We start from the raw sequence: 25,679 nt of genomic DNA on the forward strand, positions 1-25,679 counted from the left end.
AAAATTAGTATCGTGGCGAAGATAGAGCAAATATAAAGAGGTGCAACTCTCTTGTAGGTGCATACGGATGGGATATAGGAGATGCTTATACGGTGAAATTTTGATTATTATAACTGAATTTTGGATTTGGGGGATGCATGTGCATCCACTGCTAACCAAGTAGCTTCGCCCTTGATACTACATATGCATATCGGTGCCCTTTTTCATGTCCTTTAAGTGGTGCCCTTAGTTTTGTTGTTTTCCTGATTTTTATTATTAGTCGTGTTTTTTTTTCAATTTTGTCCTTCTGCTGCTATAGAGCAGAAGAACAAAACAACACAAAAAATCGTGACTAAAAATAAAAATAAGAAAAATATCAAAAGTAAGGGTATGATTTTAAAAACCAAGTTAAAATATATAAGAATAACATGGACTAAATGCAAAATAATATGTTATGTTTAGATCAACTTATATATATCTGATTCGATATGGATCTAAAAGGCAAAATACTATACTGCGTGACGTATCCCTTTGCTGCGCCTGCGAGATAGGAAGGAATGCGGTTTGGCTCCAAATCAATGTACGTCAGGCAGACCATCGATCTGCACCGATCTCCGCTAGACATGACTATCTCATGTTCCACGCAGACACGGTCACGCAGGTTGCACAGGAACACAACCACCCAGAGGGCTTGGGAGTTTCCTTGCATGCTCTGCGCAGCGCTTTCGTAGCTGCACAGCACGGCCAACACCCCAACCCGTTCTGAAAAGAAAAACACTTTATTTTGCGAGGAGGGGGCACAACATCTCAGACCTCCAGTCTTCGAGTCCTCGTTGTGCCTCTCTTGATCTCCTCGCGTCCATGGCTCCTGTGCGAGGTGCCAAGAAGAGGAAGCGGCCGGAGAAGCCCGCCCCGGCGCCTACTCCAGGGTTGCCGCTGCCGCCGCTGCCGGACGGTAGCGATTGGTGGGGCGTCTTCTACCGAAGGGTTGCAGGTCGCCTCTCCTCTCCCTACCCTCCTTCCTTGCCTGCATCGCTGTGCTCTTTAGAGTGCGCGCTTCCTTGCTCCTTTCGTCGCTGTAAGCTTGATCAACGTGGCATGGTAGGGAAGTATCTAGTTCTTGGTAATGCGTGTGTATGTGCCCCGGGGATTGACGTAGTTCGTGGGTGGATCTGGAGGGAGTTGGAATTGCAGTTTGTGGCAGTTGATATGTAGCTTAATCGGTTGATTGCTCTAGATGGGCTTTGAAGATGCCACTGCATAGGGGCTTGATGCATTGGAATGGTGTGCTATGGTCCTTATGGATTGAGAGTTCAGGCCGTTGCAGCTGCCGCGATTGCTCGTGGCTTCTGTAGCATCCTTTGAGTAGAGCATATTTTGGGAATTCAGCGTTTGGTTTCCACTTCTTCTTGATTGCGCATATTTGTTCTGGAATCCGGATCTGTAAACCTGCATAAGTCTGCACTTTGAGCAGAACATAAATTTAGGTACCATCGGTTTTTTTCCTCACTATTGTTGATTCAATCCATAACCAGCTACGTGGAAGCTGATTCTCAGTGCATCGGTGATCTACACAAAAAGTATCTTGAAATTTTCCTTTCAGAATGGAGTGTTTGGTTCCTTAGGCTAAAAGGGAAAGTAAACACTTAACACATAAGGGAAACAAAGAACAATGCCTTCAAGAACCGATTGTTTTTTTTTTAATCTTTGTAATGCATTGCTATCTCAACATCTGAGCTGTAATTTTGCTGTTTGAAGCTGTATCACAATTTCTGAAAATATTTTAGACATTTTGTTGTGAACAGATTCCCTTATTAGATGTTGACCTCTATACCCAAGGCTAGTTATAAACAAATCGTGGTATAACTATTGATTTATTTGTATTTATTAAATTGTCGCTAAACCTTGGGTATGCTTTTTTGGAAGCTTAAATTAGGGTCGATTAGTGTGCTTCATACAAGCACAAAAGAGCTCGAAGTGTACTTGTGGAACTCGCTGATGCTTGATAAGCAAGCTGACATCATATATTGAAACTTCAGAGCTTGGTGAATTGTATGTGTTTATGTTTGACAGATTGAGCTCAAAGGAAGAATGGCAATGCAGTTTGATAGTTTACATGATCCTTTTGAGCTATTCATTGCAGACTCTACTCATAGTGTTTAGTATGATTAGTCAAGTTCAGAGGCCAATTGTGGCAACCACAGGAAATCTTTCTGTAAAAATGTCCTTCATTTCCATAGTTTTTTTTGGATGCCATAGTTCTATACATGTCAGGTATCCTGACTGCTAAACTGATATTAACCAGTAAGAGCTGAGAGTGCCTGGTACATACTGCACCATTCTTATTTTAAAGATATGCCAAACGTTAGAATCAGAAGTCATTCAGATTTTAAATCAAATGGACTCACCAACTTCTAGAAATATGAGCCTGAAACTATAAGTTCACTTGTTTCAAATGAATATGTTAAGGGTTACAAGTGAAACTATATCCAACTTTGTATTCCAATAGGTGCATATCTTTTGCACGTTCATGGGGAATACTGTAGAAATGATATTGTATCTTCAAAATTGATATGCGTGTTATAATTGAGCAATTTATCTGCCTTAAATGTCGATTTTACAGGAGAATGCTGCAACAAACAAAGTCTTTTAGCCTCAAGGAAGTTAGGGTGGGTAGGCTAGAGTTGAAATCCTACAGAAGCCACAAATCAAGGGTCAAGCACATTAATAGTTGTTTTCTATGCACTCCTGTTCAAAACCAAATCTTTGATTGCTGGAATCAAACTTGTGTCTGTAGGAGAATGCTGCATACATATCTATTATAATACTGTTCTTAAATGGTTATATTTTAAGAATGCTTAACAGTCAGTATCATTAGTATTTCGCTGTTGTTGTAAAACGTGTTGGGCCTTGCGTTTCCTGTTAAATAAGCATGTTTCTCAAAATTTAAATTATTTGCAGGCCTCATATTCCTGATGTGTGAGAGATGTAATATTTCACCAGTAACAATACTGCAACATTTCTCTTTTCACAGGACATTCCCCTTTTCCAAGAGAACACCAGAACATGGAGTCTGTCCTGAAGATGTCAAGAAGAACCTTCGACTACATCTGCTCACTTGTTAAGAAGGACCTGACAACAAAGACATACGGTTTCAGAAACTTCAGGTTTGGTGACAAGAAAGTCCTTGGGGTGGAGGATCAGGTGGCGGTGGCTCTGATGAGGCTGACTACTGGTGAGTCGCTGCAGAACATAGGAATGTGGTTTGGCATGAACCACTCTGCCATCTCGAACATCACATGGCGGTTCATCGAGTCCGTGGAGGAGCGTGCCATCTGCCACCTGAAATGGCCGAGCCCTGAGGAGATGGCGACCATCAAGACAAGGTTTGACAAGGTTTACGGGCTCCCTAACTGCTGCGGCGCCATTGACACCACACACATCCTCATGTGTTCCTCGGCTCAGCCCAACAGCAAGGTCTGGCTGGACAATGAGAACAAAAACAGCATGGTGCTGCAGGCCGTTGTGGATGCAGACTTGCGGTTCAGAGACGTCGTCAGTGGCTGGCCTGGGAGCATGGACGACACGTGCATCCTTCGCACTTCAGGCCTGTACAGGTTGTGTGAGAAGGGCCTCAGGCTTGGGGGGCAGATGGAGCTTCCCGGAGGTTCCGCGGTTAGGGAGTACCTAGTCGGAGATGCAAGCTACCCGCTACTTCCCTGGCTCATGACCCCGTACCGGGAACATGGCCTCCAGGCGGCCAAGGTGGAATTCAACAAGCGGCACACGGCCGCGGCGGCGGTGGTGCAGACCGCATTGGCGACGCTCAAAGGGAGGTGGCGTGTCATTCAGGGAGAGCTGTGGAGGCCTGACAAACACCGGCTGCCACGGATCATCTTTGTCTGCTGCTTGATAACCAACATCATCATCGACATGGAAGGGACTCCAAGCAGAGACGAACTGGTTTCAGGCAACCATGACCTTGGCTACAAGCAGCAGTTCAGTGACGCCGCAGATGACAATGCAATCAAGCAGAGAGACGACCTGTCTCGACATGTCGACAATGCAATCAAGCGGAGAGACGATCTGTCTCACCATGTCACCGCCGGCGAGTAAACACTCACCGTCACCCTTTGCTTTTTGCACCCATTAATATAAAAAACATGGATACAAAATTGTAAGGTGAATTTTTGGCAGATTCCAATAATGTTTTGGTTTCAGGGAGACATTACCATCTTAAACAAAGTGTAGCCCTAATTTGTTAAGTTACAACATGCCATCAAGCATGCTATTTTACCGTTTACAACAGGAAGAGATTAAACAAAACGACCGATAACGAAACCAGTCAAAATTAGAAGAAAAAAACATGCTACACAACTTTGAAGGCTTACAAATGAAAATTTTGGACACAACATGCCATTCTACACATTCAAAGATTTCAGACCTTTTTTTTTTTTGGTCCACTGCTAACCAAAAAAAAAAACTGTGTTATCCAGACACAGTAATAGATACTCCATCGTCGCCCTAATATATAAAGCATAGCATCACATGAGAAGAGACTTCGCAAAATGCTCTCTTGCTTGCGTTAGGGCGTTGACTAAAGTCTGCAAGCAAATAACGATAGCTAGTAAGTTAAAAGAAACCAGTTTCTTCAGTTCAAAATTGGAATAGATGCAGCCTGCAGCCTACCTGCTCAGCTGATGAAGCACCCTCCAATCCATGTCCAGACACCTTTTCAGCTATCTCTCTTCCTTCTGTTTCAAGTACAATCCTGTGTAATCATTCAAGAAAATTAGGTATAATGCCACAAATAATTACATACTAATGTGGGACGTTATTCATCTCTAAGCTTGAGAATGATCCTATTGCTAAACCTTTGAATCCAGTGATTAAAACCATTACAAAATAGACGCTCGGATATTACTCTATTGCCATGGCCCCCAGTTCAAAAAAAAAACATGCGGCAGATGACAGTCAGATTATTTCAGAGCAAAGGAAGAATAATAAATGTACACAATAAAGGGAACAAGAAAAGAAGCCCTAATATCATGTATGTAGTAAGATAAGGATTTACCCTCCATCAACAATTTCATCAAGGCACAATAGGATCATATCCAAATTCTCGAGTGCTGTCCTTTTGTCAACCATGTTTCTGAAACCACCAAGATTGGAAACACATTCATATACAATCAGCATTAACACAACAACATGTAACAGAACAAAACAGTGGTTGCAAAGATAAAGTTTAATAGAGGGAAAATAACTTGAGAAGTCGTTCGACAGCATCAGAGAATCCCTGAAGAACTGATGCTAAAATAAGCTCATTCTCTTCTTCTCCTCCAGTAACAAAAAAGTGCAGGTCTTGGATGAACTTGTATACCACAATTTGACCGTCAAACATTACAATCTCAACTGTTAAAGAGAAACAAAGAAAAATATGAAATACTTGAAGAGAAGAACAAAAACTCAAACAGTCATATCTGCATGTTTAAGGAGAAATCAAGGTCAGTCAGATGGAAAACTAGCCCTGGCTCATTTACAGATTTGTGGCATGAGTGGGAGCTCGTACAAACAGTGTTATGACTGAGGTTAATAGATGATAAACAGCTGGACATGAAAAACATATAATGTATATAAATATAATGTATTTAAATATAATGTATATCTAAGTACATAGCAAAAGATGTCTAGAAAAGCTAAAACATCTTGCAATTTGGAATGGAGGGAGTAGAGTAGATAATTTGTATATAAGCCATGTCAAATAAGCAATGAATAAAATGGCATAGGCACCAATAAATTAACATGTAGCACAGCAAAAGAATCAAAACAAGAATGGTGTAATTTAATATCGAAGAAGTGATTCTACCCTATAAAGAAGCATTCTTGCCCAACATCAGCATATATAGAACGGATTATAACAATACATCACACACTGACACACGTGAGTTCATTATGAGATGATAATGCTAATCAACTACTCTGTACTACCTCAATCGAGCACAGCAACGCTCGCCGTGGCTCACACAACTACTTCCGCATAAGAGAAAGCATATGTAAATTACCTTCCGTTCCAGCATTCGCTTTCTGGGTTTTGGTAAATACCGACTTCTCGAAGGCCAGCTTCGCGGATAGAGTAGGCCAGTCATCGCTGTAGTACTTTACGGCGACGCGCTTTCCCTCCGAGTCCAGCAAGAGGATGTTCTTCACCGAGGGGCAGGTCTCCTGCATCAAACAAAGGTTCAACCCTTTAACAAATCGAGGCAACAACCATTCGCAGATCCCATAGAGCTTGCAGCAAAGAGAAAAAAAGGGACAGCCCGATCTAGGGACACGGGCGAGGGGAGAACGAACGAGTTAGCCCACCACAAAAGGCTAGATCTAGGAGCGATGGATCGGGGCAGATCAAGAGACCGGCAGCGCTGTCCGTGCGCGGTAGAGAGAGAAGGAACGGAGGAGAACGAGAGCGGGAGATGGGACTACCTACCATTACGGGATGATGGATTCACGGCGGGGAGCCGAGGACGGTGGTCGGGACTCCGGACAGCCGGCAGTAGCGCTGCGCGAGATGGGGAAGACGGCGTGCGGACGGCTTAAGTGCACGAAACGGAACAAAAGGGAAACCGCGAAGCCGGTAGGTTGTGCCGTCTGCCGTGCCACTAGAGAAACGTTCAGTACACACTAAAATCATTATAGTTTTGATATTTTTAATGAAAACAAAATTGAAAACGGTAACTTTGGAAATAGAAACGATATCGGTATTTCAAAAACATCGAAAATAAAAAATTTGGTACAGAAAATACACCGGTAACGGTCGAAATCTAAAATACGATTGGTAACATATCAAACTTCACAATATAACAAAGTTGACAAAAAAATATAGAGACCACAAGTTCAAAATTCATGATATAACAAGTTTACAATATAATAAGTTCACAAGGATCACAAATTTATAATATAAAAAGTTTACAAAGATTACAAGTTCGCAGTATAACAAGTTTATAAAGATCACAAGTTCACAGACTTAAAGTTCACAATTCACAATATCCACTCGATCTAGCTGACATGTCATACTTACTTATGAAATATTTTTTCCTCACATAAAAAGTTTTTTCACAACCTCACAGGAAAACCTAAAACCTAGTGTGTGAAAAAGACAGACTATCGGCTCTCTATCATTATATATTACTAATACATAACATGTGTATAGAAAATGGTGGATTCGTTCGAGAGACCAAATCGTTAATCTCAACTGCCTTCCAACAGCATCTATCCCAAAAAAATCTTAAGGCATCCAAAAATACAAAAATAAGTAATGCTTATCAAGAGACGTGTAGGCGATGCGAAAAATCATATGCTGGAAAATTCCGAAAAATCTAAGACACAATTCCAAAAAAATTCGAGACACAATTCCGGAAAATTCCGAGACACAAATTCGGTAATTTCCGACAAAAACCGGTAACCGAAGGAAACGGTCGGTAAAACACCACGCCGATACCGATTCCAATAGAAAATTCCGAAAATCGATTCCGTTTTTTGTGAGTTAGAAGTTCTAAGTTTTTTGTGCTAATTTTTATTTGGCGATTCATCCTCTCTAGACGACATCTAGATCTTATTCTCCGGCAAAGAGAAATTTCACCCTTAGATCTTGAGACACTCATAGTTATAAGTTCTCGGAGCCCCTCAAGCCAAAAGGCAATCATTAGCATAAGTCCTCGAGATATCTCGTGTCCCAAGGCACCTGTAAGTTGAAGTCCCTGGGGCTCTTTATGTCATAGGATGATAAGAAGATTGTGGACGCTTGGGGCATTCTGTTACTTGAGCACTACAACACTTAATCAATTGGGGTCCCAAGGATATATGGGCTTAGTAAAATTAAGTTCAATTCTATCTCGTGACAAAGGGATGTATTAGATCCACCGATGGTCCTAGAAGATGGGCCCCACATTTAAGCGTCCAAAGGATAAGTATATAATTGTTGGCCAAATCATACCTTGTGGCACAAGCCCTAGTGTTGTCCATAGATAAAGCTACCTACCGCTGAGGTAGTTATGACGATCACCTCAAGATGTCGTAACTATATAGACATACTACGGGTACTCTTGATATTCTGAAGTATTTAAATATGCCTTTTTTTCCCTAATGTTGTTGTTGTATATATAATTTTGTTAGCCATTTATGTGACTGTTTACATCTGTAGAGAAGGGAGCATTTTGAAACTCAAGTTGTCCTACTCATCCAATTGTTTCTTCGCAATAATAAATAGAAACGGAGTCTAATCTTAATCCGATTCATTTTCTAAATTTGACAGTGTAAAATCTAGAACTCGTTACCACCCTAGATACAAGACATACTCAACGTATTGGCGATGATATCATCTGACGACACAGTGAACTGTGTACAACATAAACACTACAGGCTTGTTCGTTTTTCCGTTAATCCATGTGGATTGGGTGGGATTGAGTCGGATTAAATCCATAGCAAGTCAAAATTCATCCCAACCCCACCCAATACAATTCAATCCACATGGAATATCAATAACCGAAAAGGCCGTACAGTGGAATGACAACCACCTGGCACGAGCGAGCGTCGTCGCTAACTCGCTCGCCAGGTGAGGAAAAGCTCCGAGTCGAACAGACGCTGCCGCTGGTTGACCGGCCGTGCTTTCCCCGCAGTCTACGTGGCTTTGCGCTCGCCGCCCTGACGGATCTCGTTCGCACGGCGCGCCGCCCGACCGTGGCAACCAGCGATGAGCCGGCGCCGCGCAGCTTCACAGTTCGTTCACCCACCCCGGTTCAGAACTGAAAGCCACGCTCGGCGACGTGTGTAGATGCCCCTGGCTTTCCAGACGTGCAGCTCGTTCATGCTTCTCTCGTTGACGTTGATGCATGTGCCGTACAATCAATGCTAGCCCGTACGTATACGGGGTTGGTATGACATGGAACCAGCTGGTCATAATCAACCTGACCCGTGGTTCATTCCCGGGTCTTTGATGCGCGCTGTCGTGGTGTCTAGTCTGCACGACTAATAGTATACAGTTCGAATCAAAGTACTGACTACTCGCCAGTCATTTCCGATCGAATATGAACAGATTTCACGGTGGTTGGTGGACTTTGTGCTAGTACTACTACAGAAGCAAGTGCATATATACTACCAACTGTCAAGCAACGTTCCCTCCCTGCAATTGGTCAAATGTGTTTAGCCGCCCAGGATTAACCACTAACCGCACCAACCTTATTGGGGTGGGGTCGTGGGGATTCATCAGGCGACCGATCGATCGAGAACCGCTGACTATAGGCCATTTTGCACGTGAACCACCAGTTCATGTACCTGTTCCTGACGCTTGCTGACTGCTGAGTCTTCCGAGACACATTGCTGACGAGGCAGTAACCTACTGCCACTCCGGCGGGCGGCGGCAGTCCAGTTTGAGTCACCAACCCAGGCGTGGAAACGCCCAACCACCGGACGCGAGCTAGCACCATCGACCACGGCTCGCCCGCGCGCTCCAGGCGCAGTGGACTGTGGCTATCCCAACGGCGGCCGACAATGCCCGCACCGCGCGCCAGCTCGCATTCATTCATTCATTCAGCAAGGCAGGCAGCTCGGTGGTGCTTTGCGCTGCTCTACAACGTGTGCGTGTCTCACTGAGCCCAGTTAGGGGTGTTTGGTTAGAGGGACTAAACATTAGTCTCTAGTTTTTAGTCTCATTTAGTCTCTTTTTTGCCAAACACTAGGACTAAAATATGGACTAAAATGATTTAGTCTTTAGTCCTTCACATAGGTGCTAAAAGAGACTAAAAGTCCATAATTATCATGTTGCCCTTACCTTTTTGTATGGATAACTAATATTATGAGTATATTCTAAGAGCATTTAAGTATTTGGACAATGTATTTAATGATTTTAGAATCTATTTAGTCTCTAGAACCAAACATGTAGTGACTAAAGTTTAGTCCTAGGACTAAAGTTTAGTCCTAGGACTAATTGAAACCAAATATGGCCTTATTAAAAGCCCTCCAATTCAAACGGCACAGCGTAGAAAAAGCATACCGACATCTAGAAACTTTTTTTTGCACTCGAGTCAATTCCGAGGGCCAATACTGAAGTTGTAGTAAGTATTAAAGCTACCCGCACGTCGCGCTACATATAGTACGTATATATAGTCGATCGACAACGCCGCATGCCATGCCAATGTCTCATCGGACAGCCTCGCATTCTCACATTGGAATTGCACCGTCGAGTGAGTGCTACCAGCTCGGGCCTCGGGGCAGCGAGCTAGCGCTAGCAGACATCGAGCAAGCCGGCGACGAGATGGAGACCGGCGCCGTCCCCATGCTCCTCTCGCAGCGGCAACAGGGCGGCGCGAGGACGGCGGCGGCGGGGCTCGGCGCGCGCGGGCGCGTGTTCGAGTGCAAGACGTGCAGGAGGAGGTTCCCGACGTTCCAGGCGCTGGGCGGCCACCGCGCCAGCCACAGGCGCCCCAAGCCCTACCCTTACCCCTACGGCGTCGGCGACCCGGGGCTACTACGCCGAACGAGGCTGGATGAGCCGCGCGAGAGCGCGGCGGGGCCGAGGCTGCACGGCTGCCCCATCTGCGGGCTCGAGTTCGCGGTCGGCCAGGCGCTGGGCGGCCACATGCGTCGGCACCGCAGGACTTCGCTGGCAGCCGAGTCCGAATGTGAGCTCCGCTCTGGGGACGCCACGTCGGTTGAGGAAGCCAACGTTGGCGGCGCTGGCTGTGCCAGCGGAATCTGTTTGGACTTGAGCCTGGCGCCGTCGGGGAACTGCGCCAAGTGCCGGAATGACGCCGTGCTCGGCAACACAGCGCACTGCGAACGGAAATCGCTGATACTGGACTGCCCTCCTCTTTGACAAGCTGCCTACAATTATAGTATATACAACTGTACAAGTTTTATTTACTCTTTTTTCAAACATTACAACATGCAGCGGTCTATTTCCAGATACGTTTCCTTTTAACCTAAATCGAAGATCCAGACTTTCTGTGGATACAGACATTCCAGGTAGATATATTCTTGGTCCCAACAAATTCGATTATCAAGGAACGGCGACACTTAAAACACACACACAAGAGCGACACGTTATTCCATGCAAACCCAACGACATGGATTTCATTCATTACACACTGTAGGGAGGGGAGAGTTTTTCCAACGGATCCAATGCAAGAGTGCAATAGCTCCCAGCAATAGCAATAGCTACGTCAACAGCAAGAGGTGGTTGCTTCAAAGAATGGAAGCAACCACGAGTACAACCACATCGGTATATCATAAGTGGCTTCTTCAAATCCTTCCTATAACAGCCAAGCGGGAAATAAATAATGTCAAATAACCAAAGGCTATGGCCATCGTGCATCTGCTTATGAGCCGCAGCAAGCAGATCGCTGGGCAGCTGGTGCCTCGGAACCCTGGTCTGGCTTGTTAATTTTGATTGCCTTGTCCTACATTGTTCAGAACAGTGAACACGATGAATAATGGAACGACAAGCATACCTATGCACAGTTATTTGTACCTCTGGCTTTGAATCAGTCTCCGCAAGCCTCTGCTTGATGTCACGTGCGATGGAGAAAAACACTTGCTCCACATTCAGGTTTGTCTTCGCACTCTGAAGACACAGAAATCTGTGAGATCAAAACAACTGCAAACTCTGTTTTTTTATTAAAGAAACTGTTCACTGAAGGTGACAACTGTCATGCAATTTTTCTTTTGAAAGAACTGGAGGAGCTCAAGTCCTTACAGGGAAATTTATTGAAACCAAACAAAGGTCCAGGGATCCAAAACTACAACAGTTCAACAGACAAAGGAGTACAAAAACAAAATAGAAGGATCAAGAAGGTTACAAACATACCGTTTCAAAAAACTTGATCCCGTACTCATCAGCAAGTGCTTGTCCTTTTGCAGTAGGTACAGCCTGGAGCAATAGTAGCAGGAAGATTTATTATTTAACTAATTGAAGGGGGAAAATTAAGCATCTAACTGCAGATTTCAAACAAGTAATGCAGAGTGAAAACAGCCAGATTTAAGGAGAACAATGAGTTCAGGCAAGTACCCTCTTGCTTTCGTCCATATCGGCCTTGTTGCCAACCAAAATCTTGTTGACATTATCAGAGGCGTGTTGTTCAATGTTCCGAATCCAGTTTCGGATGTCTGTATTTTAGATGAACCAATTGCGAACAAATGGTAAAATAGTTTAAAATGGAAGCGTTAAGGAATTGGAGTGTATGGTTAAGAAGAGTTTACTGTTAAAAGAAGATTCATCGGTGACATCATAAACCAGCAAGATGCCCATAGCTCCTCGGTAGTACGCTGAGGTAAAATAAAGTCAATTGGTTCAGAAGGGCTGTCGTATAATTTGAAAGTGTCAATCAAAAATGAAACAAAACATCATACCGGTGGTAATAGTCCGGAAGCGTTCTTGGCCCGCCGTATCCCAAATCTGTAGCTTTATACGCTTGCCATCCAATTCTATCGTTCGTATCTTAAAGTCAATACTGCAAAGTAGCAGGTCCAAAATCATTGTGGAGTAAATAACAGATCATGAATTCCTATTTGATGTAAGACGGCATGCTTGACAACACCAAATGGACCTACCCAATTGTGGTAATAAAGCTTGTAGTGAAGGAACCATCAGAGAACCGCAACAGGAGGCAACTCTTGCCAACACCTGAACATAGATAAGGAGTAAAAGAGATCACACAATTGACGCAATAAAAAAACTTTACTGATGGACATGTCACTAGATTATGCATCAACTATTCATTCAAAAACTAACCTTGTCACATAGTCCCTCCATTCCAAATTATAAGACGTTTGGTTTTTCTAGATACGTTGCTTTTACTATGTATCTAGAGATAGTGTATCTAAGTGCATAACAAAAGTTATATTGAAAAGCTAAAATGTCTTATAATTTGGAATGGGTGGAGTAGCTATCAAGACCTAAACTTTACATGTTATCGCAATTCACAATACAGCTACTAGACAAAGACTCAGGAATAAATACAATGCCAAGGTTATGCCAACAATCAACAGACTTCAATCAAATACTAGAAATGCTCAAAACCAATGCATATAGAAATGGATAGCAATGGAATCTATCACCATCGTGTGCCAAGAAACACTTAGGGGGTGTTTGGTTACACCCCGCTAAAATTTAGCCCCTGTCCCATCGAATGTTTGAACCTCCGTTCCGGGTATTAAATGTAGTCGGATTATAAAACTAATTTGTCAGCCGAAGATTAAAAGACGAGACGAATCTAGTCCAGTTGGTTGGGTCTATATTTCATACTCCTATTTAAAAGTCAAACGCTTGATGTGACCCGGGCTAAACTTTAGCAGGAGCAACCAAACACCCCCTTAGTTGATCTCAGCAGCAAGGATATCCAGGAAAGATGGAAATGTACATAATAAAATATAAAATGGAGAGAATACGACAATGCTCTTAATCAGTTGAGGGATACTTCTTTGCTAAGCCTCAGTTAAATTTCTGTAAAGGTAGTTTCCAACACAGGAAATTCCATTAAGTATTTCACTGCTCCGTCTAACATCCAGCAGCTGCAACTTTTACAAGTTATCTGCCCCACAAAAACTCAATGTGTTCAATAAATTTCATGGAGTACTCAATTTCGTGGTTACATGGTACACACTAACAAGCAATTAATTATAAAAGATAAAAAAAGCAAGCATCGTCATAATAAATAATTCTACATTGTCTGAAGCCCCTAAAGTGGGTGCAGTTTGAAGTGAATATTCTAGTCTCTCTGCTCAATGCAAGGACGGGTAAAACAAATAATCACTTAACCACGAAGTATCAGTTCAACAAGTCAAACTTTGAACCAGTCTACAAAAACTTAATCTGCAGAACCTGGAGCCTGTATAGGACATTTCCACAAATTGGACTATTTCCAATGCGCAGCTTCCTTGAACCACAAGCGAATGTTCATTAAGGAAGGGAAAAACACTGGCGGCAATTTGACAAGTGAATGTTCAAACTCACAAGAAGGCACAATCCATCCTTCTCAGTAGTGCCCAATTTCGCATTTCAGACTAATGCGCCAGATGCTAATAACTTATTGGTTAACATATGGAACGTTAAGTAGAAAGCACAAAGGATTGAAGAACCAGGAAGCAACATCTCGTCCACTCTACCCCATACGAAAACGGATCATCGAGCAAACGGGAGCTAGATCCAAACCGCGCGTATACCCGAATCCAACTCCGATCCCACGAACGCGAGCGGGTGTAGAGCGTACGCCCTTACACACCCGTTTACTGAGACAGAGAGATCTAGCAGCACCCACCGCTGTCTCCAATGAGGAGCAGCTTGATAAGGTAGTCGTAGTCGGCCCTGGCCCTCGCCGGCGGCGCCGCCATACCACCCTTCCTCTTCTCCTCCTCCTACCCGGCGCGCGACCCCGCCGGTCCCGGCCTGCAGAGAGAACGCACGCGTCGTGAGCAAACGGAAGGAATGGCGGCGAGCGGGGCGGAGCGCGTGGGTGGATCGGTGGCGCTCACCTGCGGGCGTGGGGTGCGGGGATCGAGGAGCGGGCGGTGCCGGATCTGGGGGCTGCGCAGGGAGAGGAGCGAGACGAGGAGACGGCAAATTTCGGGGGGTAAACAAATCAGGTAGTGGTTTGATTCGCCTGGCGCATGATGGGTCGGGGCAGTCACTTGCATTGGAAGACAGTGTTGGGTTACTTGCGGTGCAGGTGATTAACCCAAGGCGGCAAGGCGCCCAGCCACCGACCGGTGAGCTTAAAGCCTGACACCGGATGCTATGTGGTGCACTGGTGCTGGCCACAGTTGCAATTTTCTGCTAGCAGAACGTGCTATGAAACCGACGAGACACGACTCCAGCTCAAGTCCTGAGTGATGCGTGCATGGTCCTCCCTCGCTCAGCGACAAATAAAAAGAAACGGAGGGAGTACAGATCAAAGTTTAAAAGACTAATCGTATGAAAGACAGTAAATTAGTAATTGCCCTAATAGTAAATATATATGACTATCTAGTTTCGTTGATATTTGATCACAATTAAAGTTATATTAAGGGTTTAAGATTAGTCATATGCCTCGTTTGTTTGGTTAGAATTGAATTCTATTCTAATAGTATTGCTCGGGACGCAGTCCCACGCTGTCTGCCACGGTAAATACGAGACAATCAGACAGTCCCGAGCCACACGAGTACATATGGCTTCACCCTTAGTAGAACGCTGGTTTTATCCCTTGTCTTACGGCTCCGTCCCCAAAGAAGCTACCACTGGTCGACCCCTCTCCTGGTCTATAAAAGGGAGGGCTTGGTCTCGAGGCAAAGGGGACGCTTCAGAAGACAAGCAAACAACCCTGGACGCCTTCAAACGGAACACCCGCAAGGACGAGCAGGAGGAGGAGGAGCGTCGACGAGGGCAAGGAGGCTGGAGCTTCGCCACCGAGCTAAAATTTAGCTAAGACTCCATATTGTAGCTTCTAAGCTCCACTTCCACCCAAAAAAGAGACTTCAGAGTCTCTCCTCCCTCTCTCGCCCGGTTGTAATCTGTACTACGAGTTTTGATCATCAACAGTGTCAGTAGTGTAAGCCACCAATGACTGGAAGTAAGGACGTTCTGTCCGAACTAGTATAAATCTTGCGCCCACCGCGCACACCCTCCAAAGTCTGGAACGCACATGATAAATTTACTTGTCAGAGCGAGGTTCGAAACACCGACAATCTCTCACCCCATGAATTTTATATAGGCTTATATAAATTTTGAAAAGTTATGGAATGTCACATTATAAAAATAGCCTACTCCATGTGTTAGATTCCAATTCCTCAAAATGAAAAGAAACAACAGGGGCCTTAGGGACGTTTGGATCCCTTCGTTTCGAAGGAATTAGAATTTTCTTAATAGAGTAGGTTATTTGGTTTGGAAGTTTGATATTTCACCGCTTTCCTAAGTTTAGATACAAGACTATCCAAAATTCATAGGATGAGATGTGAAAATTGATTTTGTGTATCACTAGTTTATGTTTCTACTTTACAACTTATAGCATGATATTTAGCTCGCTCCCATATGGTAGAGGAATTATATACAAATAAATATCTCCCACATGTTGCGGACATATAAATATCTCCCACATATTGCGAACAATTATATACAAATAAATTATGTATAAAGTCATATTATGGTTCGTTTGTGAAAGGGAATTAGGCGTACACCTAGTCCCTAATTAATTTTGGTGGTTGAATTGCCCAACACAAATAATTGGACTAACTAGTTTGTTCTAGTGTATAAGTTATACAGGTGCAAAAGGTTCACACTTAGCCAATAAAAAGACCAAGAGTTGGATTCAACAAAAGAGCAAAGGGGTCAACCGAAGGCACCTCTGGTCTGGCGCACCGGACTGTCCGGTGTGCCACCGGACAGTGTCCGGTGCACCAGAGGACTCCAACGCAAACTCGCCACCTTCGGGAATTTCCAGAGGCGACTCCGCTATAATTCACCGGACTGTCCGGTGTACACCGGACAGTGTCCAGTGCGCCAAGGAAGAGCGGCCTCAGGAACTCGTCGGCTTCGGGAATCTCCAACGGCTAGTCCGCTATAATTCACCGGACATGTCCGGTGTGCACCGGACTGTCCGGTGCAACTCCGGAGCAACGACTATTCGGCGCCAACGGCTACCTGCGACGCAATTAATGCGCGCGCAGCGCGCGCAGAAGTCAGGCGCGCCCATACTGGCGCACCGGACAATGAACAGGAGATGTTCGGTGTGCACCGGACATCTAGGCGGGCCCACAAGTCAGAAGCTCCAACGGTCAGAATCCAACGGCAGTGATGACGTGGCGGGGGCACCGGACATGTCCGGTGTGCACCGGACTGTCCGGTGCGCCATCGAACAGACAGCCTCCCAACGGCCACTCTTGGTGGTTGGGGCTATAAATACCCCAACCACCCCACCATTCATTGCATCCAAGTTTTTCCAGCTTCCAACCACTATACAAGAGCTAGCATTCATTGCAAAGCACACCAAAAAGAGATCAAATCCTCTCCCAACTCCACACAAAGCCCTAGTGACTAGAGAGAGTGATTTGTAGTGTTCATTTGAGCTCTTGCGCTTGGATCGCTTCTTTTTCTTTGACATTCTTTCTTGTGATCAAACACTCACTTGTAATTGAGGCAAGAGACACCAATCGTGTGGTGGTCCTTGCAGGAAGTTTGATTCCCAAGTGATTTGAGAAAGAGAAGCTCACTCGGTCCGAGGGACCGTTTGAGAGAGGGAAGGGTTGAAAGAGACCCGGCCTTTGTGGCCTCCTCAACGGGGAGTAGGTTTGAGAGAACCGAACCTCGGTAAAACAAATCCGTATGTCTCACTTCATTATTCGCTTGCAATTTGCTTTGCGCCCTCTCCCGCGGACTCGATTATATTTCTAACGCTAACCCGGCTTGTAGTTGTGATTATTTTTGAGAATTTCAGTTTCGCCCTATTCACCCCCTCTCTAGGCGACTTTCAATTGGTATTAGAGCCCAGTGCTTCATTAGAGCCTAACCGCTCGAAGTGATGTCGGGAGATCACACCAAGAGGGAGATGGAGACCGGCGACAAGCCCACTACAAGCCACGGGAGCACTTCATCGGAAGAGTCCTGCACCAAGAGGAAGGAGAAGAAGAAGGACTCCTCCAAACGGAAGGAGAAAAGATCTTCTTCCTCACACCACAAGGAGAAGAAGGAAAAATCTTCTTCCCACAAGTCGCATCGGAAAGGCGACAAGCACAAGAGGATGAGGAAGGTGATCTACTACGAGACCGACACTTCATCAACATCCACCTCCGACTCCGATGCACCGTCCGTGACTTCTAAGCGCCAAGAGCGCAAGAAGTTTAGTAAGATCCCCTTACACTATCCCCGTACATCTAGACATACTCCATTACTTTCCGTTCCATTAGGCAAACCGCCAACTTTTGATGGCGAAGATTATGCTAGGTGGAGTGATTTAATGAAATTTCATCTAACCTCACTCCACAAAAGTATATGGAATGTTGTTGAGTTTGGAGCACAGGTACCATCCGTAGGGGATGAGGATTATGATGAGGACGAAGTGGCCCAAATCAAGCACTTCAACTCCCAAGCCACAACCATACTCTTGGCCTCTCTAAATAGAGAGGAATACAACAAGGTGCAAGGGTTGAAGAATGCAAAGGAAATTTGGGACCTCCTCAAGACCGCGCACGAGGGTGATGAACTAACAAAGATCACCAAGCGGGAAACGATCGAGGGGGAGCTCGGTCGCTTTCGACTTCGCCAAGGTGAAGAGCCACAAGACATGTACAACCGGCTCAAGACTTTGGTGAACCAAGTGCGCAATCTCGGGAGCAAGAAGTGGGATGACCACGAGGTGGTTAAGGTTATTCTTAGATCACTCATTTTCCTTAACCCCACTCAAGTTCAATTAATTCGTGGTAATCCTAGATATACTCAAATGACCCCCGAGGAAGTTATCGGGAATTTTGTGAGCTTTGAATGTATGATCAAGGGCTCCAAGAAGATCAATGAGCTTGATGAACCCTCCACGTCCGAAGCACAACCGGTGGCATTTAAGGCGACGGAGGAAAAGAAGGAGGAGTCTACACCAAGTAGACAACCAATTGATGCCTCCAAGCTCGACAATGAGGAGATGGCTTTAATCATCAAAAGCTTTCGCCAAATCCTCAAGCAACGGAAGGGGAAGGATTACAAATCCCGTTCCAAGAAGGTTTGCTACAAGTGTGGTAAGCCCGGTCACTTTATCGCTAAATGTCCATTATCAAGTGACAGTGACAGGGATAACGACAAGAAGGGAAAGAGGAAAGAAAAGAAGAGGTACCACAAGAAGAGGGGCGGCGATGCCCACGTGTGCCACGAGTGGGACTCCGACGAGAGCTCCACTGACTCCTCCTCCGACGAGGACGCCGCCAACATCGCCGTCACCAAGGGACTCCTCTTCCCAAACGTCGGCCACAAGTGCCTCATGGCAAAGGACGGCAAAAGGAAGAAGGTAAAATCAAGATCCTCCACTAAATATGAAACCTCTAGTGATGAGGATGATGCTAGCAATGAGGAGGATAACTTGCGCGTTCTTTTTGCCAACCTTAACATGGAACAAAAGGAAAAACTAAATGAGCTAATTAGTGCCATCCATGAAAAGGATGACCTCTTGGACTCCCAAGAGGACTTCCTAATCAAGGAAAATAAAAAGCATGTTAAGGTTAAAAAATGCTTATGCTCTAGAGGTAGAAAAATGTGAAAAATTGTCTAGTGAGCTAAGCACTTGCCATGAGACCATTAACAACCTTAGAAATGAAAATGCTAGATTAATTGCTAAGGTTGATTCTCATGTTTGTATTGATTCAATTCCTGATCTTAGAAATGATAATGATGATTTGCTTACTAAGATTAAGGAATTGAATGATTCTCTTGCTAGCCTTAGAGTAGAAAATGATAGTTTGATTGCTAAGGCTAAAGATTTTGATGTTTGCAAAACTACTATTTCCGACCTTAGAACTAAAAATGATTTGTTGCATGCTAAGGTTGTTGAACTAAAATCTTGCAAACCCTCTACATCTAATGTTGAGCATGTTTCTATTTGTACTAGATGTAGAGATATTGATGTTAATGCTATTTATGATCACATGTCTTTAATTAAACAACAAAATGATCATATAGCAAAACTAGATGCTAAAATTGCCGAGCATAACTTGGAAAATGAAAAGTTTAAATTTGCTAGAAGTATGCTCTATAATGGGAGACGCCCGGGCATCAAGGATGGCATTGGCTTCCAAAGGGGAGACAATGTCAAACTTAATGCCCCTCCTAAAAATTTGTCTAACTTTGTTAAGGGCAAGGCTCCCATGCCTCAGGATAACGAGGGTTATATCTTGTACCCTGCCGGTTATCCCGAGAGCAAAATTAGGAGAATTCACTCTAGGAAGTCTCACTCTGGCCCTAATCATGCTTTTATGTATAAGGGTGAGACATCTAGCTCTAGGCAACCAACCCGTGCCAAGTTGCCTAGAAAGAAAACTCCTAATGCATCAAATGATCATGCTATTTCATTCAAAACTTTTGATGCATCATATGTGCTTACTAACAAATCCGGCAAGGTAGTTGCCAAGTTTGTTGGGGGCAAACACAAGGGCTCCAAGACTTGTGTTTGGGTACCCAAAGTTCTTGTTTCTAATGCCAAAGGACCCAAAACTGTTTGGGTACCTGTTGGAGACTTGTTCTCAAATGCTAGGAGTTAAGAACAAGGCAACATAAAAAATGTTAATCGCTAAAGTCCTTCGTCCTTCGAAGCATTATTTCCCTTAGGATATAATGATTTTCGGACGAAGGTGATGAAGAGCGTGCCTTCATAAATTTATTATACAGTGACGAAGGATAAAATGTAGAGAATATAAAAGATAACATAAATAATTATATATTACTATCAGACATAGACATAAACATCTTTGAATTACAAATGTACCTTCAACTTGGAAGGAGATGATAGTACAAGTGTGACGCAAAAAGCAAATGCCAAGTCAGCGTGAACAGTACGGGAGTACTGTTCACCTATTTATAGGCGCGGGACACAACCCATACAAAATTACATTCATGCCCTTTACAGTTGATAATAATTCTATAGTAATCTATCGAGGTCTAAATAGCCTTTTCATCTTTAAGTCGGTTTCACTTTCTGCTGTCACGCCGAAGCTTTCCTGCTCACACCTTCGGCGTTGTACCAACCTTCGTATTATTCTGGTCTACTGTGGTGCCGACTTGAGTCCGAAGATACCTGTTCACACATTATACTCCAGAAATACTGTTAAATCCTGTTTTTGAGGACCTTCGGATGCCGAAGGTCCCCAACAGTACCTAAAGTCAAGAACTAAAATTGTTTTGTAGGTTTATGCATCCGGGGGCTCAAGTTGGATACTCGACAGCGGGTGCACAAACCACATGACAGGGGAGAAAAGGATGTTCTCCTCATATGAGAAAAACCAAGATCCCCAAAGAGCAATCACATTCGGGGATGGAAATCAAGGTTTGGTCAAAGGTTTGGGTAAAATTGCTATATCTCCTGACCATTCCATTTCAAATGTTTTTCTTGTTGATTCATTAGATTACAATTTGCTTTCTGTATCCCAATTATGTCAAATGGGCTACAACTGTCTATTCACTGATGTAGGTGTCACTGTCTTTAGAAGAAGTGATGATTCAATAGCATTTAAGGGTGTGTTAGAGGGTCAGCTATACTTGGTAGATTTTGATAGAGCTGAACTCGACACATGCTTAATTGCTAAGACTAACATGGGTTGGCTCTGGCATCGCCGACTAGCCCACGTTGGGATGAAGAATCTTCATAAGCTTCTAAAGGGAGAGCACATTTTGGGACTAACAAATGTTCATTTTGAGAAAGACAGGATTTGTAGCGCATGCCAAGCAGGAAAGCAAGTTGGGTCTCATCATCCACACAAGAACATCATGACGACCGACAAGCCACTGGAGCTCCTACACATGGATCTATTCGGCCCGATTGCTTACATAAGCATCAGCGGGAGTAAGTACTGTCTAGTTATTGTGGATGATTATTCTCGCTTCACTTGGGTGTTCTTTTTGCAGGACAAATCTCATACCCAAGAGACCTTAAAGGGATTCTTGAGACGGGCTCAAAATGAGTTCGGCTTAAGGATCAAGAAAATTAGAAGTGACAACGGGATGGAGTTCAAGAACTCTCAAATCGAAGGCTTTCTTGAGGAGGAGGGCATCAAGCATGAGTTCTCTTCTCCCTACACGCCACAACAAAATGGTGTAGTAGAGAGGAAGAATCGAACTCTATTGGACATGGCTAGGACCATGCTTGATGAGTACAAGACTTCTGATCGGTTTTGGGCCGAGGCGGTCAACACTGCTTGCTATGCCATCAACTGGTTATACCTTCACCGAATCCTCAAGAAGACATCAGAGGAGCTCAACAACTTCACTAGGAATGAGGTATGGCATTTGGTTCCACGTCCTAATCAAAATGTTGTAGGAACCAAATGGGTCTTCCGCAACAAGCAAGATGAGCATGGCGTGGTGATAAGGAACAAAGCTCGACTTGTGGCCAAGGGATACTCCCAAGTCGAAGGTTTGGATTTCGGTGAAACCTATGCACCCGTAGCTAGGCTTGAGTCAATTCGCATATTATTAGCCTATGCTACTTACCATGGCTTTAAGCTTTATCAAATGGACGTGAAAAGTGCCTTCCTCAATGGACCAATCAAGGAAGAGGTCTATGTTGAGCAACCTCCCGGCTTTGAAGACAGTGAGTATCCTAACCATGTCTATAAGCTCTCTAAGGCGCTTTATGGGCTCAAGCAAGCCCCAAGAGCATGGTATGAATGCCTTAGAGATTTTCTTATTGCTAATGGCTTCGAAGTCGGAAAAGCCGATCCTACAGTCTTTACTAAAACTCTTGAAAATGACTTGTTTGTATGCCAAATTTATGTTGATGATATTATATTTGGGTCTACTAACGAGTCTACATGTGAAGAGTTTAGTAGGATTATGACACAGAAATTCGAGATGTCTATGATGGGGGAGTTGAAGTATTTCTTAGGATTCCAAGTGAAGCAACTTCAAGAGGGCACCTTCATTAGCCAAACGAAGTACACTCAAGACATTCTAAACAAGTTTGGGATGAAGGATGCTAAGCCCATCAAGACACCCATGGGAACCAATGGGCATCTCGACCTCGACACGGGAGGTAAGTCCGTGGATCAAAAGGTATACCGGTCGATGATATGTTCTTTGCTATATTTATGTGCATCTCGACCGGACATTATGCTTTCCGTATGCATGTGTGCAAGATTCCAAGTCGACCCTAAGGAAGCTCACCTTACGGTCGTAAAACGAATCTTGAGATATTTGGCTTATACTCCTAAGTTTGGGCTTTGGTATCCTAGGGGATCCACATTTGATTTAATTGGATATTCGGATGCCGATTGGGCGGGGTGTAAAATCAATAGGAAGAGCACATCGGGGACTTGCCAGTTCTTGGGAAGATCCTTGGTGTCTTGGGCTTCAAAGAAGCAAAATTCGGTCGCTCTTTCCACCGCCGAAGCCGAGTACATTGCCGCAGGACATTGTTGAGCGCAATTGCTTTGGATGAGGCAAACCCTGCGGGACTACGGTTACAAATTAACCAAAGTCCCTTTGCTATGTGATAATGAGAGTGCAATCAAGATGGCGGATAATCCCGTCGAGCATAGTCGCACTAAACACATAGCCATTCGGTATCATTTTCTTAGGGATCACCAACAAAAGGGAGATATCGAGATTTCATACATTAATACTAAAGATCAATTAGCTGATATCTTTACCAAGCCTCTTGATGAACAATCTTTTAACAAACTTAGGCATGAGCTCAATATTCTTGATTCTAGGAACTTCTTTTGTTAAATTGCACACATTGCTCTTCTATATACCTTTGATCATGTCTCTTTCATATGCTATGACTAATGTATTTTTCAAGTCTATTTCAAACCAAGTCATAGGTGTATTGAAAGGGAATTGGAGTCTTCGGCGAAGACAAAGGCTTCCACTCCGTAACTCATCCTTCGCCGTCGCTCCAAGAGACTCTCCATCCTTGGGGGAGAGAGCAAAAGGACTTCGTCTTTGGTACAATCTTAACTCATTTATTTATGACCAAAGGGGAAGATAGCACTTCGAGGGCTCTAATAATTCCGTTTTTGGCGATTCATGCCAAAGGGGGAGAAAGTATGAGCCCAAAGCAAAAGGACCGCACCACCACCAATTTCGAAAACCCTCTTGAACACTAAGAGGATGATTTCATTTAGGGGGAGCATTTGAAACAGGGGGAGAAAATTTCAAAACTTGAAAATGCTTTGCAAACTCTTATTCATTTACCCTTGACTATTTGCAAAAGAACTTTGAAAAGATTTACAAAAGATTTTTGCAAAAACAAAACATGTGGTGCAAGCGTGGTCCAAAATGTTAAAGATAAAGAAACAATCCATGCATATCTTGTAAGTATTTATATTGGCTCAATTCCAAGCAACCTTTACACTTACATTATGCAAACTAGTTCAATTATGCACTTCCATATTTGCTTTGGTTTGTGTTGGCATCAATCACCAAAAAGGGGGAGATTGAAAGGGAATTAGGCTTACACCTAGTCCCTAATTAATTTTGGTGGTTGAATTGCCCAACACAAATAATTGGACTAACTAGTTTGTTCTAGTGTATAAGTTATACAGGTGCAAAAGGTTCACACTTAGCCAATAAAAAGACCAAGAGTTGGATTCAACAAAAGAGCAAAGGGGTCAACCGAAGGCACCTCTGGTCTGGCGCACCGGACTGTCCGGTATGCCACCGGACAGTGTCCGGTGCACCACCGGACATGTCCGGTGCACCAGAGGACTCCAACGCAAACTCGCCACCTTCGGGAATTTCCAGAGGCGACTCCGCTATAATTCACCGGACTGTCCGGTGTACACCGGACAGTGTCCGGTGCGCCAAGGAAGAGCGGCCTCAGGAACTCGCCGGCTTCGGGAATCTCCAACGGCTAGTCCGCTATAATTCACCGGACATGTCCGGTGTGCACCGGACTATCCGGTGCAACTCCGGAGCAACGACTATTCGGCGCCAACGGCTACCTGCGACGCAATTAATGCGCGCGCAGCGCGCGCAGAAGTCAGGCGCGCCCATACTGGCGCACCGGACAATGAACAGGAGATGTCCGGTGTGCACCGGACATCTAGGCGGGCCCACAAGTCAGAAGCTCCAACGGTCAGAATCCAACGGCAGTGATGACGTGGCGGGGGCACCGGACATGTCCGGTGTGCACCGGACTGTCCGGTGCGCCATCGAACAGACAGCCTCCCAACGGCCACTCTTGGTGGTTGGGGCTATAAATACCCCAACCACCCCACCATTCATTGCATCCAAGTTTTTCCAGCTTCCAACCACTATACAAGAGCTAGCATTCATTGCAAAGCACACCAAAAAGAGATCAAATCCTCTCCCAACTCCACACAAAGCCCTAGTGACTAGAGAGAGTGATTTGTAGTGTTCATTTGAGCTCTTGCGCTTGGATCGCTTCTTTTTCTTTGACATTCTTTCTTGTGATCAAACACTCACTTGTAATTGAGGCAAGAGACACCAATCGTGTGGTGGTCCTTGCGGGAAGTTTGATTCCCAAGTGATTTGAGAAAGAGAAGCTCACTCGGTCCGAGGGACCGTTTGAGAGAGGGAAGGGTTGAAAGAGACCCGGCCTTTGTGGCCTCCTCAACGGGGAGTAGGTTTGAGAGAACCGAACCTCGGTAAAACAAATCCGCATGTCTCACTTCATTATTCGCTTGCAATTTGCTTTGCGCCCTCTCCCGCGGACTCGATTATATTTCTAACGCTAACCCGGCTTGTAGTTATGATTATTTTTGAGAATTTCAGTTTCGCCCTATTCACCCCCCTCTAGGCGACTTTCAGTTTGGTTCTATTCATTTTAGAGGAATTGGAATTTATTTAATTAAGTAGTCTATTTGGCTTGGAATTTGACATTCCACCGCTTTCCAAAACTCATATATAAGCATATCTCAAATTTGTAGGGTAGAGTATGGAAAATGATTTTATGAATCAATGAAACATATTTCTATGCTGCAACTTATAAAACGATCTTCAACTCACTCCTCTATAGTAAAAATAT

At 44.3% G+C, this 25,679-nt stretch overlaps 4 protein-coding genes across 4 annotated transcripts; 2 read left to right on the top strand and 2 right to left on the bottom strand.

Annotated features, from left to right (window-relative positions):
- Positions 1–769: 769 nt before the first annotated feature.
- On the top strand, positions 770–4,281 carry LOC100194168 (PIF/Ping-Pong transposase family protein). Its single transcript, NM_001139218.2, has 2 exons — positions 770–973; positions 3,014–4,281. Exons 1-2 carry the CDS (start codon positions 841–843, stop codon positions 4,093–4,095), a joined length of 1,215 nt encoding a protein of 404 aa, NP_001132690.1. The 5' UTR covers positions 770–840; the 3' UTR covers positions 4,096–4,281.
- Positions 4,193–6,596, bottom strand: LOC542595 (Coatomer subunit zeta-1). Its single transcript, NM_001112130.2, has 6 exons — positions 6,464–6,596; positions 6,042–6,201; positions 5,244–5,391; positions 5,054–5,131; positions 4,669–4,750; positions 4,193–4,583 (listed from the first exon to the last, which is right to left on the bottom strand). The coding sequence occupies exons 1-6, from the start codon at positions 6,464–6,466 to the stop codon at positions 4,524–4,526; spliced, it is 531 nt and encodes a 176-aa protein (NP_001105600.1). The 5' UTR covers positions 6,467–6,596; the 3' UTR covers positions 4,193–4,523.
- Positions 6,597–10,173: 3,577 nt separating this feature from the next.
- LOC103631557 (zinc finger protein ZAT12) lies at positions 10,174–10,950 on the top strand. Its single transcript, XM_008652440.4, has one exon. The coding sequence runs from the start codon at positions 10,286–10,288 to the stop codon at positions 10,844–10,846; it is 561 nt and encodes a 186-aa protein (XP_008650662.1). The 5' UTR covers positions 10,174–10,285; the 3' UTR covers positions 10,847–10,950.
- Positions 10,951–11,082: 132 nt separating this feature from the next.
- On the bottom strand, positions 11,083–14,621 carry LOC100192989 (uncharacterized). Its single transcript, NM_001138160.2, has 9 exons — positions 14,500–14,621; positions 14,286–14,413; positions 12,580–12,652; positions 12,379–12,479; positions 12,229–12,294; positions 12,038–12,135; positions 11,837–11,899; positions 11,501–11,593; positions 11,083–11,429 (listed from the first exon to the last, which is right to left on the bottom strand). Exons 2-9 carry the CDS (start codon positions 14,356–14,358, stop codon positions 11,349–11,351), a joined length of 648 nt encoding a protein of 215 aa, NP_001131632.1. The 5' UTR covers positions 14,359–14,413; positions 14,500–14,621; the 3' UTR covers positions 11,083–11,348.
- Between the last annotated feature and the right edge of the window lie 11,058 nt (positions 14,622–25,679).

Source organism: Zea mays, chromosome 6, assembly GCF_902167145.1.
Source record: "Zea mays cultivar B73 chromosome 6, Zm-B73-REFERENCE-NAM-5.0, whole genome shotgun sequence".
Classification (NCBI taxonomy): Eukaryota; Viridiplantae; Streptophyta; class Magnoliopsida; order Poales; family Poaceae; genus Zea; species Zea mays.